The sequence below is a fragment of the Myotis lucifugus genome, unplaced genomic scaffold (genome assembly GCF_000147115.1).
Source record: "Myotis lucifugus unplaced genomic scaffold, Myoluc2.0 scaffold_2, whole genome shotgun sequence".
Classification (NCBI taxonomy): domain Eukaryota; kingdom Metazoa; phylum Chordata; class Mammalia; order Chiroptera; family Vespertilionidae; genus Myotis; species Myotis lucifugus.
In genome coordinates, this window is record NW_005871050.1 from 5,896,165 (window position 1) to 5,909,085 (window position 12,921).

At 37.5% G+C, this 12,921-nt stretch overlaps 1 protein-coding gene across 1 annotated transcript in view; it reads left to right on the forward strand.

Annotated features, from left to right (window-relative positions):
- The window catches only part of GPC3 (glypican 3), a 404,846-nt gene that overhangs the window by 293,228 nt on the left and 98,697 nt on the right, over positions 1-12,921 (forward strand). The window contains exon 6 of the mRNA XM_006082075.3: positions 1,117-1,237. Coding sequence (XP_006082137.1) covers positions 1,117-1,237 — 121 coding nt within the window. The remainder of the gene's footprint in view (positions 1-1,116; positions 1,238-12,921) is intronic.

Below are 12,921 nucleotides of genomic sequence, written 5' to 3' on the forward strand. Positions count from 1 at the left end.
CCTGGGTGTTAGGTCGAACCTCCGGTCGTTTTGGATCTGACAGACCCAGGGTGTTTATATATTAGGATATATATCTTATCTAATAAAAGAGTAATATGCAAATTAACTGTCACTCCACGACAAAGATGGCAGCACCCATAACGGCCGGGGCAGGACGCTGGCTGCATCACCCCAGCAACGTGAGCCCAGCAAGCAAGCAAGGCCCGCAGGCAGCACCCAGCAGGGCCTGCTTGACGGTTGCCGCAGTCACTCGCAAGCAGCCAAGCACAGGCCTGCTTGGCCCTGTAGTCACAGCGACCCGCGAGCAGACAAGCGCGGCCTGCAGGCAGCACCCAGCAGGGCCTGCTTGCCCATAGCCGTGGTGTGGAGCAGGCAGGCCCCGCAGAGAGCAGAGAACCACGGGGAGTGGGCCCAAGCCATTAGTAGGCCATCCCCTGAGGGCTCCCGGATTGGAGAGGGTGCAGGTCGAGCTGAGGGGACCCCCCCCCCCCCATGCACAAATTTCATGCACCGGGCCTCTAGTATATATATATTTAAATTTGTTCTTAACCTGGCTACACTATTTTAATTGAAAAACAATATAAGGGGAAATTTATGCTGCAAATGGCTTGGGAAAGCCTCTGGAAAATAAACCCAGCTCCAAGGCCTGTGGGAAATTGTGGGAGGAGCAATTGGAGAAGAAAGAAGTAAAGAACATGCAAGGGTCTTTCTCCTTCAAATGAGTAGAAAGCACACTCAGAGTTAAGGTCTTTCCTGTGTGTTTCCCTGGCCAAGATCCAGGACCTCCCTTAGCATTGCCATTGGCCCTTACTCTTCAGGACTATACACTAGACTGAGAGCACAATAAAGGCTTTATCAGTCTCAGTTATTGTTGTACTTCCAACACTTAGAAAAAAGAATGTTGAATGAATGTTTGTTAACTGTTAAATAAGTGTTCTGCACTGTAAAGAGACTCTATCTGCAGTGGTTTATTTTTGTTCTATGGGGTCATCCCATGGTTTAAAAGTCTGAAGAGAGCTTGTGGTCAGTTTGACCATTGGTGCCAAATACAAGTCAGCTTTCACTTTGCTTCAGACTCTCCTGTGACAAATCTTCTCTTTACCTTCACCTTTGCAGATACAGCCAAAAGGCAGCGAGGAATGGGATGAAAAATCAGTTCAACCTCCATGAGCTGAAAATGAAGGGCCCTGAACCGGTGGTCAGCCAAATTATTGACAAGCTGAAGCACATTAACCAGGTATGTGGGACTATATCCAACAAAAATGAAAGTGGCAAAGGAGTAAGGGATGGATGGTGTTCACTGTGCAAACTGAATTCTTGGGATTTTGGAGAGGCAGCCATTGTTTATTTTCTTCAAGGATTCCCTCTACTAAAAAGAATTTTTGACCCTCGTTTTTCATCCCACTTTTAAATCATAAAGATTATATTGTAATATTAGAGAAAGCTTGGAAAATAGATGGAAAAGTATTTCTCACAGTGCCATTCCTGTATTCCAATTGTTTTCATTTTCATATCTTCTTTTCTGATATTGAGAAACATCACACTCCAACTTTTTACATAATTAGAAGTATACAAGTGATTTAGAGTTCTTAAAATTAACACTATATTGGAAACACTTTTTAATGTTGCCACAAATCTTCATATTAATCATTTTGTGGCCATAAAATTCTTTTTAGTATTCATCATAATTAATCAGCTTGCTTTTGCTGCACATTCAGATTGCTTCAAACATTTTACCATTATAAATAAAGCTACTTCTTCATACATAATGCTTTCTCCTGATATTAGATCATTTTCTTAAAATACTGGGGTTATTGAGTTAAAGGATATGAGCATTTTTATTCATGTTTCTAAATTGCTTTCCAATGGGGATGTATCAGCTTTCACTGCCACCAGTAAGATGCAAGAGGACCAGTTTTACTACGCCTGTAACAACTTTTGGTTCACTGCCATGCATAGAGACACCCACAGATTTGCTTGACCTATACACAGAGTTTTTCCTCTCAAGAAGTTTAGTAGCTAAGACACAAATAGAAGTTAGTTGTACCATCTGCTTGTGATTGCTTTGTGGCCACAATAAAAAAATGCCAACATATATCAGAGTGACAGTGTTTTTGCCCCATGATTCATGGGTGGGAGAGCCCTGGAACCACTGACTTCTATTTGTAGCCTAAGAACTTAATGAAACTAAAATCCTTATGCAAGGACAGTGGTTTCTGTATGAAAACATTGGCATGATTTTGTTTTTTAATATGAAGTTTAGCAGTGAAATTTCTGTGGTTCTTAGAAAATGTTTAGAAAGGCTTTCTAAATAGTGGAATATTTTACTGCAAATGGCATTGTGAAATTATTTACAACACACTTGGGTGTGACTCCTCCAGTGCCTAATAAAGTGCTCTGCACTCAATGAGCACATAATAAATAGTTGTTACTGCTGCTGAGCACATGATAATGACAGTATTTGCATAACCATTTTTTTCTATGAACTCACAACCTCACTAAGTTCTATAAATCCTGGTTAGATATAGTGTGATTATTTAAAAATGCATCTCTGAAGGGTTCAGAGCACAATATAAACCACTAATGGCTGAACTGAGGGCATGGTACTTTTTCACCTGGGGACAGTGGCAGTATTTGTCCTCTGAATTATTGCCAAATTACCTCAAACCAATTTTATCTGGGTGGCTCCACTCAATTGGTTAGACCCCAGCATTGGTGAGGCCAAAATCTGAGGGCCCATCACTGTTCCCATAATCCTAACTGAAGAATACTGTCAACAGAGATGTTTGATGAACCGAACTTAAGGAATACCCACTATGTGTTCAGCTAGGTTCCAGGGAGTTTAAGGGTTCTGCAGGAGTCTAAAACTGTTTTCACGGTTTCTTCAGAGGGGACGCACAGCATAGAAAGTGCTTAAATAAAGATAAACAAATATAAATAAAGATGATGAAGAGCCAAAAGAGTGATGCTGCTCATTAATTTTGGACAGTTTGCTTAGGGCTAAGCTGGGCTAGGCTAGCATAAGGATTCCAGATAGACGCAGGTGTCAAGATCTGCCATCAACAATGAGTAGGTAAAGACAAGCAGGGGAGTGGCAGTCATAGGAAAGATTAGACAAGCACCTGTGGATGGATTATCCCCCACACACACACACCTGGGAAAAAGAGGAAGCTGCATCAGACATGGGATTCTGTATGATCCAAAGTTCACTAAAATATTTATAATGAGTCCCTTTTGAAAACACTTAGTTAGATGTTTGATATTAATACTGTGGGAGACCATGTGATATAGTAAAAAGAAAATGAGCTTTGGATTGATAGACCTGAATTCAGTTGTGGCTCTTACTAGGTGTATAACCTTGCACAAATCACTGTTTCTCTGAGCTTTAGTTTCTTCATCTGTAGTATATAGAGATATCTTAACAAGGTTACTGTAAGGATTAGAATATATATATATATCCCGATTATATAATTAAATATATAACATTTTATATATTATACATATTTTACATATATATCCACGATGTATTTACAGAATACATAACATGTGTTGACATAATAAGTGGCCGTTAAGATGATTATATTCAGGATTTTCTCTATAGGCCAAACCTGAGTTTGAAAAGGAGCGAATTCCCAGTACTTTGTACCAGCCTAATTCTGCTCCCCCAATTTTGTATGATTGCAGATCTCTTTGATCCACCTATCTTTTCTCTTTTGTATTGTTTCCTTCTTTCCCTTTCCTCTAATTTCTAGCTGCAAAAGCTTTTCAGCTTTAGGTAGGGACATATATATTGTCATAGTAGGAAAGGTCCCAATTTACAATTCCTTTATCTTACCTTCATCCATGAATATGTGTGTGAATATATTTTGTTCCCTTACAAAAACCATTAAGCAAACAATTACTTCACATCCATAGACCAGTTTTACCTGTTTAAGTTGAGCTGTTAAAATTGGTTGGCTCCAAACACCCACATTGATTTTTTTTCTCATCTGTGTTGCTTTCCATGGCTTTATTCAGGTCTTCCATAAAATTTCTATTTTTGATCATAAATAAGAATGTGATGATGATGATGGTGATGATAGTGATAATATGTTTATATTTATGTAGCATTTGACCATATTTCAAAGGAATTTTATTTCCTAAAAGACTAACTACTTATGTTGAGAAAAATAGCAAACCTAGAATTGTATAACATAAAACACCTTCACGGAATCATTCTTTTCAAGAACTCACTGTTACAACTGGGCATTATGTCATCCTCACTGCCCCCTGGGAGATTAATAATAAATAATGTTTGTTCCTTTTTATAGCTAGGGAAACTGAGGCAGAAAACCATTAAGGGCTATGTGGGCATACTGCCAAACCATTCACTGAGTTCAGTTGAAAATTTGATCAGTCATCCAGATGTTGTTTCCTATATACTGCCAAACATCTGGACTCACTGAATGCCTGACTAAATTGACCTAAAGTTTTAGTGATGGGAAGGTAGAATCAAGTTAACTTGTCCAAGTTCACATGTAAGTGAGTGGTGAATCCAGGAGTGTAATGTTATTTTTCTAAGCCCCTTGCTTGGTATTAAACTACAGTAGGATGCTCCAACATACATATCTATAAATACAGAGGCATTGATATTTTTCTCTATCTATGCATGTATGCTCACGTTTGTCCATAAAGATGGACTGTAGTTAGGCCATTTATAAGCATATTCCAAAATAACTCTTCACTTTCTTCCATGGAAATTCTCAGCTGACTCCTTTCAGGTTATAGTTGCTGTTGATAGCACTGGAAATAATATACTCACTAAGGGAATAAAGTAACATTATTTCCATATTGACAGTCCCATGGTATAATCTTGAGGGGATAGGTTCAGGGTCAGGCCAAGAGCCCCTTTCCTGGGAAGGCCTGCAGGTGTGGAATGTCCTCCCCTCCTTCCAAGCCAGAGTTCATCTGTAACATTCCCACGACTGGAAATGAGGATCTTTTTATTTCCTTTTCAGTTTCTAATCTGTGTGAGGATTTATTGTCATGTGTTAGGAGAGGAATTGAAATCTTTAAAGTTCTCAATGTCAGTCCTGGAATTTGCAGGAACATATTGTGTGTTTTTTTAATAAAACAGTTTTTGTTATGTTCTGCTCCAAGGCTACTGCATGGAAAGAAGAACCCACAATTACCAAGAATGATCACAGTCCATTCTTACCCATATGTTACTGTGGGCCATTTGTCCTCTAACCCTATTCTGTTGGTAACATTTTCTCTCTCTTGAAGTTAGCTATGTACTTAGTGCTAATTTAGCAGTCCCAAAACTGCTATAGACGTTATTATTCCCAAGGAAAATCTAGCTGTTTATTGGTTTTCCCTGTTTCATTTCAGGTTCAAATATAATTCCATAAATTGTTTTCCTGCCCATTGTAAACAGTTGTAGCCAGAGCAGTCAATACCTGCCCATTTAGTGTCAGAGTTTTTCAAAGTTAGATAATGTCTTATCTGTTTGGGATGGTTAACATGTCCTGCTGAATGGTAGAGGAGTAGACGAGATGGCATCTTAAGATTCCTTCAAGTTGTGTGATTCCGTGATTTGTGGCTCAAGGTCTGGCTTTAACCAAGCACCATCTTGTGAACAAGTCTTGTGACTTTATTCTCTGCTCTGCCACTCGTTTGAAAACACCCTATTTCAGATCACTCTTTTCTACTTTATAACCTCTCATCTTTTCAGAGATTGTTCCCTTCCCACCAGTCTTCCAGCTTGGGCAGATGGAACTTAAACTTACCTTTCCCCTCACCCAATTCTTCTGTTTTTCTGCCTTGTTCTCATCAGGCTATAAAAACATTAAATTATAAAAACACTTTTGCATTTATCACCCCTAAGTTTCCCTACACCAGAGCTAGATCTAGTTAATCATGTGACTCCATATGAATGATAATAATTCTGCCATACATTTGCATAGCACAATTCAGTTTGTAAAGCTCTTTCATGTACCTTAGAAAAATTTACCTTCTCAATGGCTTGGAAAAACAGGTATTATTACCTACATTTGCCCAGTGAAGAAACTGTGGGCACTAGAAGGCTAAGTGACCTACGTGTAGTAAGTGGTAGAACTAGACCTACAACCCAGGGCTACTGATTTCAGTGTTTTGTGCTCTTTCCTTCTACTTCTAAAAAGACATGGCACACCTCGTTATGGTAATCAAGATCCATATATAAAAGATATGCAGAAGCACAAATTATAAAAACTCATTAATTTGTCTAAAGATTTCCAAGTCCCTAATATAGTAATTTCTGTGGTCTAAAGTTCTAAAATCAGAAGCAAAGCAAGAACAAGCATGTTTTTTATCAAATCTCAATTGAAGGTTCTTAGAAAACTACTACACTGTATAGTGTGGAAACTGAGGTACTTTGTGGTATAGGTGTGAGTTATAGAGAGTATACAAGCTTTCTATTAGCTATCTCTAATTCATAGAATGATGTTAAATGGTGAAAGAAAATTTTAAAATGTAGAAGTGAAATGTCTTCACTCCATTCCTCTTCATGAACACCTGAAAATTATTTTTGATTCTTGAAGGCTACTTTAGTATCATGAAAATATACTAGCTTTTGAAATAGAAAGCTAAATTTTTAATAAGTTAATTAGTAAGGTTGTTAAATCAGAAAAGTACCTAAGACATTCCTTAGCATGTGATTCAAAAGAAAAACTTTAAACAAATCTCAGGCATGATAGAAAATAACTCTGAATAACTTATTTCATAGTCTTCTCACAATAAAACCAGTGAGATTCATAAAACACTTCTCTAATCCAATGGTTGTTAGGAAAGCCAACACTGATTTAAAATTTCTAAATGAAAGAAGAAGTCTTTAGAGAGTCAAATTTAAATAAAAGAACTTTCTAAATGAAATTATATCTCACTGTCTTGTCACACTTCTTCATATATGAATAGCGTGGCAGAACTCAAATTATTGCCATTTCCATATGGAGCCAGAATGTGTGTGTGTGTGTGTGTGTGTGTGTGTGTGTGTGTGTGTGTGTGTGTGAGAGAGAGAGAGAGAGAGAGAGAGAGAGAGAGAGAGAGAGAGAAACACAGAGTATCTACAATGACATGTGAACAAGAGCCAATGAATGACATCTGAGTTTCAAAAAGACAATGCGTGTTGGTCTTTAAATACCAGACTTAGATTCTGTGTAGCTAAACATTATTTCATGAAGTAAAAGGGAATTAGCTGATGCATTACAAAACACATTTATCATTAAAAAAATCTTCTGTCATTTTGCTTAATAGCCTAAAAAATAATTACAATGTCTGGTGGTTTTGAGAGCATATGTTTTTAATATCTTAATTACTATGTACAGTTTAACACTACATCAAGAAGTATTCCCAAATATTTCATATTAAATTTTTTGAAATGAACTGTTTTCTATATTTGGAATATACAAGATTAAAGATATTTTAATTGGGTCATGTATTTTACTGCTTGCATATTTATAATTTTTCAAAAATAGTAGATGAGTCAGGAGTGGTGAGCCAAAATGTAATTGATAACAGTGTTGTGGTAATATTGATTTAACAATGAAAAGAAATACATTGTCTTTTTTCATTGCAGTATTGTACTTTCATGAATTTTTGTTGTTGATTTTAGTTAGAAGTATAGGAAGTGTTAGCTATGGAAAGACAAATTCTACGTGTGAAAAGGCAATTCTATTAAACTGTAAAGGCTACCAGATTTCAGTTAGAAATATATTTCCAAAATATCTCTGAAATCCACAGGGTCTCATATTTTATTTACATTTAGTTAGTGGTAAAATGTAACACTGTATTTTGAAATAAATGGTTACAAATGGTTGCTTTTTACCTCCATAAACCTTTACTATAAGCACTATATTGTTATATCTATTTTCAAATACTATTTGAGAAATTCAGAAATAACTTTTCATATATATATGTGTGTGTGTGTGTGTGTGTGTGTGTGTGTGTGTGTGTGTGTCTTGCTTCTGGACTGTCAGCTCCTCAAGTCTAGGATCATGCATATAATTTTCTATTTCTTATAGTACCTAACATATAAAGTAGGTGCTCAATACATACAACATTTTATTGATCAATTCATTTGAAGAACTCAACCTTTGTTCACTCAAATTATTTCCCAATTTAGTTTAATTTAAGGCATGTTTCACATTCAATATTAACCTGTTTCTGTACTAAAGAGCAGGGTTACATAAGTACAGAATTATAGTTAGAAGGATTCTTTAGGTGGTAGAGGGTCCAACCCTCTAGTTTTTTAGATGAGGAAATTATAGCCAAGAGAGTGAAATGACTTGCCCAAAGTCATATTGCCAGCATATAACAAAGCTGGGACTGGGATATGAACAGATCAATATCCTGTAGTGCCATTATTGTGCTTCCACGTTTTCTTATACAATACTCCCAACCATAGCAGAAGCCCATTCTTTAGCAGTTCATATTAGGAACAGAAAGTAGTACAGCATGAGCCATGATCTTGTTAATTATTTATCTCTTGTTATGGATATTAACTAGTGTTTGGTTATAACAAGTACACCTCAGTGCCTGTAGCCTCATTAAACCCATTGAACAGTTGTTGCACACAGGTCAGGGGGTGGGGGGTCTCTGCTGGGATCACTGAACCAAAAGCAGGCAGTGTCAGCAGGACCTGTTGCTCATGGACTTATACCCACGCATATTTGAACTTAGGCTCCTATCCACATTCAGGAACCAGTCATTCTTTCACTCTCATGTTCTGGATTTCAACTCCTCCACCGTCCTGGGAAACCTGTAATAATTTATCTAGTGCCTTCTCCCTCCTTCCAGTATGGCAAAATTAGCATCATGTTAGTCAGTGGGGTTATGCACCAGTTAGCTCAGTTGTTTAGGCAGCATATTCAGAATATGTTCCATAGGGAGTAGTGATGTGGGAGAGGTGCTGTGGAGTTATGCTGAGTCCCCCATTCCTATTTTATCCAAAGCAGCTATATCTTAAAAATCTGCTTTACATATCAGTCTTCTGAGTAAGATTACACTTAAACAAAGGGTTCCAACTGCTAAAAGAATAAAAATCTCAGGGTGCCCTTAAGGCTAACATTTAAGATTTAATCTCATATGAGTCATTTTTCATTTGAGCATTCATTCAATGAGGGTACTAAATATCTACAATACACAAGGCAGTCACAGAATACCTTCCAATTCTCATCAGCCACCTCCTAAAATGAACTGTTGCTAAAAATGGTGACCAAATGGAAGCATGTGAATGGCTTGGTCTAGTCCTATTGAAAGTGATGTTCCAACATGATTTTGTAGGGCCTATGTTCCTGTACTAATGAGCCAAAAGTGTCTTATTTGACATTGCAGACCAACAACTAAATTTTCCTTGCCCAAGTCATTAGGATTCTGACAAAGTCCAATGGAAATAAGTACTGAGCAATTTGTCTTAAATTAGCTTGTCTATACAGAACAGATAATTTTGTCCCTGGATGGCAGTCCTGTGTAAATAAGCTCGATTAAATGTTTGGCCTCTGTCTTGTATGCCCATGGTTATTTGAGACTTCAACTGCAAACTTATTTGATACATGATCAGGGATGTTTCCATATTCTGTATAGGCTCAATATTAGTACTTAGTAAAGGTAAAATATTAACAATAGGATCAATTCTGTATCCCTAACTATATGGCTGCCTTAGCAACCACAGTGATTTTGTATAGCAACAGTTAAGTAGAATATTTCCTGCAGAATTCTAATTAATGTCCAAAGTAGAAATTACATTATTGTTGGATCTTATTGGATAATTTCTTAATAGGGTTAAAGTATGATCTTATTTGTTTAATTAAGTTGATTTAGATATTATTTTCTTCATAGTCCATATTTTGCTAAGTCATCACTTTTCATAGTAATATCTATTCTATATTATGGGCATGCAATAAATAAGAGCAAAGAAGCTAAGAAAATTACTATTATAGTATATCATAAATAATGAGTCCCAAGTTCAGATCACTTATTTCCAAGTTCACTGAAAAATCTTCCTATTATCATGATATCACTGTTAGAAAATTTTGAGTCATCACAACAAATAAAAGAACCAAAAGGCTAGAGACAGGCACCTTCTACCCTCACCTTTAATAAGGGGAGGAAACTAGATTGTGGAAACTACAAGTCAGGGATCCTGCTGTCACATCTTAGCAAAATTCTGGACTAGATTCTTGGAGAGCATGAGCTTTCAGAAGTCACCACGATGGTTACTAGAAGTCACTATGGGCTCACTCAGAACAAACCAGGAACCAGATCTCACTTCCCTGCACACCTGATCTTACTAAATCAGAAGAATGACTCAGACATGGTATGTCTAGACTGCAGCAAGGCATTTAACAAAAGTTCCTAGGATTGTTTTTCAACAAGTGGCAAGAAATGTTGACTAAATAATCATATAGTTTGATAAAGTGTAGCTAATTAACCATCATACCTGAAGAGTGTTTTCTTAACATATCAGTGTCAGCCTGGAAAGAGGCTTCGGTTGTTTGCTTTGTACTTGACCCTTACTACCTGAAGTTTTTACCAGTGGCCTGAGGACAGAGAAAGCATGCATCTAATATTTAGAGATGGCACGAAGCTAGGTGGGATTAAGGTAATCTATAACAATAAAAGCATAATATGCTAATTAGACCAGACGTCATTCCGGACGAAGCTGGGGCTGTGAGGGAAGCCCAGGTGCCTGCTGGCGGCTGGAGGGAAGCCGGTGCTGGCAACCAGGGGAGGGAAGGCCTATTCTTTTTTTTTAAGTTCGTGAGTTTCTACTTTAATGAAATTAAGAATCCTGGAAAGCATGGTAGAACATTCAAGGAAGACCTACTCTTGCACGAATTTCATGCATGGGGCCTCTAGTATATAGACAACACAATCAGTATCTAAAAATATCTAAGTAGACTGGAATAGAAGAGAAAGCTAACAAAGTGAAATGTTATAGGGATAGCCCTGGTCGGTGTGGTGCAGTTGGTTGAGTGTTGTCCCATGCACAAAAAGGTCACTGGTTCGATTCATGGTCAGGGCACATGCCTGGGTTTCGGGCTTGATCCCCAGTAGGAGACATGCAGGAAGCAGCCGATCAATGTTTCTCTTACATTGGTGTTTCTCTCTCTCTCTCCCTGTCCCTCCCTCTCCCTCAAATCAATAAAAACATATTTTTAAAAAATGTTACAGAGATAAATGTAAAGTATTACATGTAGATTCACATCACTGTTTTGTAAACACAGTGAGGGAACCAAACTTAGCAGGCACATTTGTTTTAGTTATGATGGAAACAGCTATAAAACCTTCACTGACCCACCAGACTCTATCTCTCAAATGTAGACATCACTTAGCAGCTCTTTTGATGTTGTGGCCATTATTGTGGTGTAGGGGGAAGAGGTAGGTAAATATGTGCATGTATGTTGGGGTGATCCAGGCAGGGGCATGGGAGTGAGTGGCTAGAAAAATATTATGTATCCTGTCTAAATGTTCAAAAATCTATTTTGGGATTGTAATGTTCACTGCTCCACAGCAGTCTTTGTTAAACCAATATTACCTGCTTTTGTTGTGAAGTCTTTTTGGTGTGTGATTTAGAGCCATACTGAGAAATCTGAGAGCCACAGCGCTATATAATCTAGTTTGGGGGAAAGTACAAAGACTCTAGAACCAAATGTAGATCTGGGTTTAAGAACAAATTATTTAACCTCCCTGTACTCAAGTTTCCTAATCTTTGAAATGGGTATAGTATAATCTATCTTGAAGGATTAGTACAAGTGTTAGAGATAATGCATGTAGTAGACACTCAACTTTTAAGGGTATATTAAAATCTTATTTGTATTTTTCCTTTTTATTAAATTTATTGGGGTGACACTGGTTAACAAAATTATACAGGTTTCAGGTGCACAATTCCACAACACATCATCTTTATACTGTATAGTGTGTTCACCACCCCAAGTCAATTCTCTGTCCATCACCATTTATCCTCCTCCACTTCCCCCCGACCCCTCTCCCCCTGACAATCACCACACTATTGTCTTTGTCCATGAGTTTTTTTCTCTTTTTTGCTAAATTCCTCATTTTATACCTACTCTTTTGCTTCATATTATGATAGTAGGAAGAGTTAAGATAAGGGAAGTCGGGAGTGACCTTTTAAGTGGCTTGAATCTCTGTCCCTCAGTTTACCAATTTCTGGAATGGAGAAACTACAACTTTTCTAGTTTTGGTTGTTGTTTAAATGATTTAAAAATTCTAAGTATAATAATCTAAATGCTAAAGATTCTTGGGAAAATATATCTAGCCAAGCTTCAACAGATTTTTGAACTATTTAAAGTTTAGTTTGGCTCAAAGTAACTGAATGGAAAATGAAGATGATAAATATATATATATATGATTGTGTATGATATTGTGGGTTTAAATTAAGTTCTTCAGATTTTCCCAAGTTTGAACTCTGCCCTAAAGTAGAGGATCTATAAATAGGCAGGCTGCCCTTAGAGTACAGCTTAGAGATCTTACCACATGATTCAGAGCCCCATTTTAATCTTCAGCCCCACCAGGACCTTTCATGGAAGGATAGTATCAAGTGAAGAGACTTCAGAGCTATAAAGTTCAGGACAAGTTAATCTGCATTCCTTTTGCATTTTGCTCTCTGGTTGAAGATGGTGAGAGGTTCCTAAATTTAAAACCCGGCTGACATGATATCCTTATTGGCAGATGTCTCACAGGAGGTATTTAGAATGATTTTGAGTGGTGTATAATATGAGAGAGAGAGAGAGAGAGAGAGAGAGAGAGAGAGAGAGAGAGAGAGTTGCACATGCTGGCAGAGCAGAAAGAATTCACAGGGCTTGGGACGACGAGCTTTCTTGAGACATCATCACTCTCAGCTGTTAGGGTGATGTCACAGATGCCAGGAACACTAACTAGACC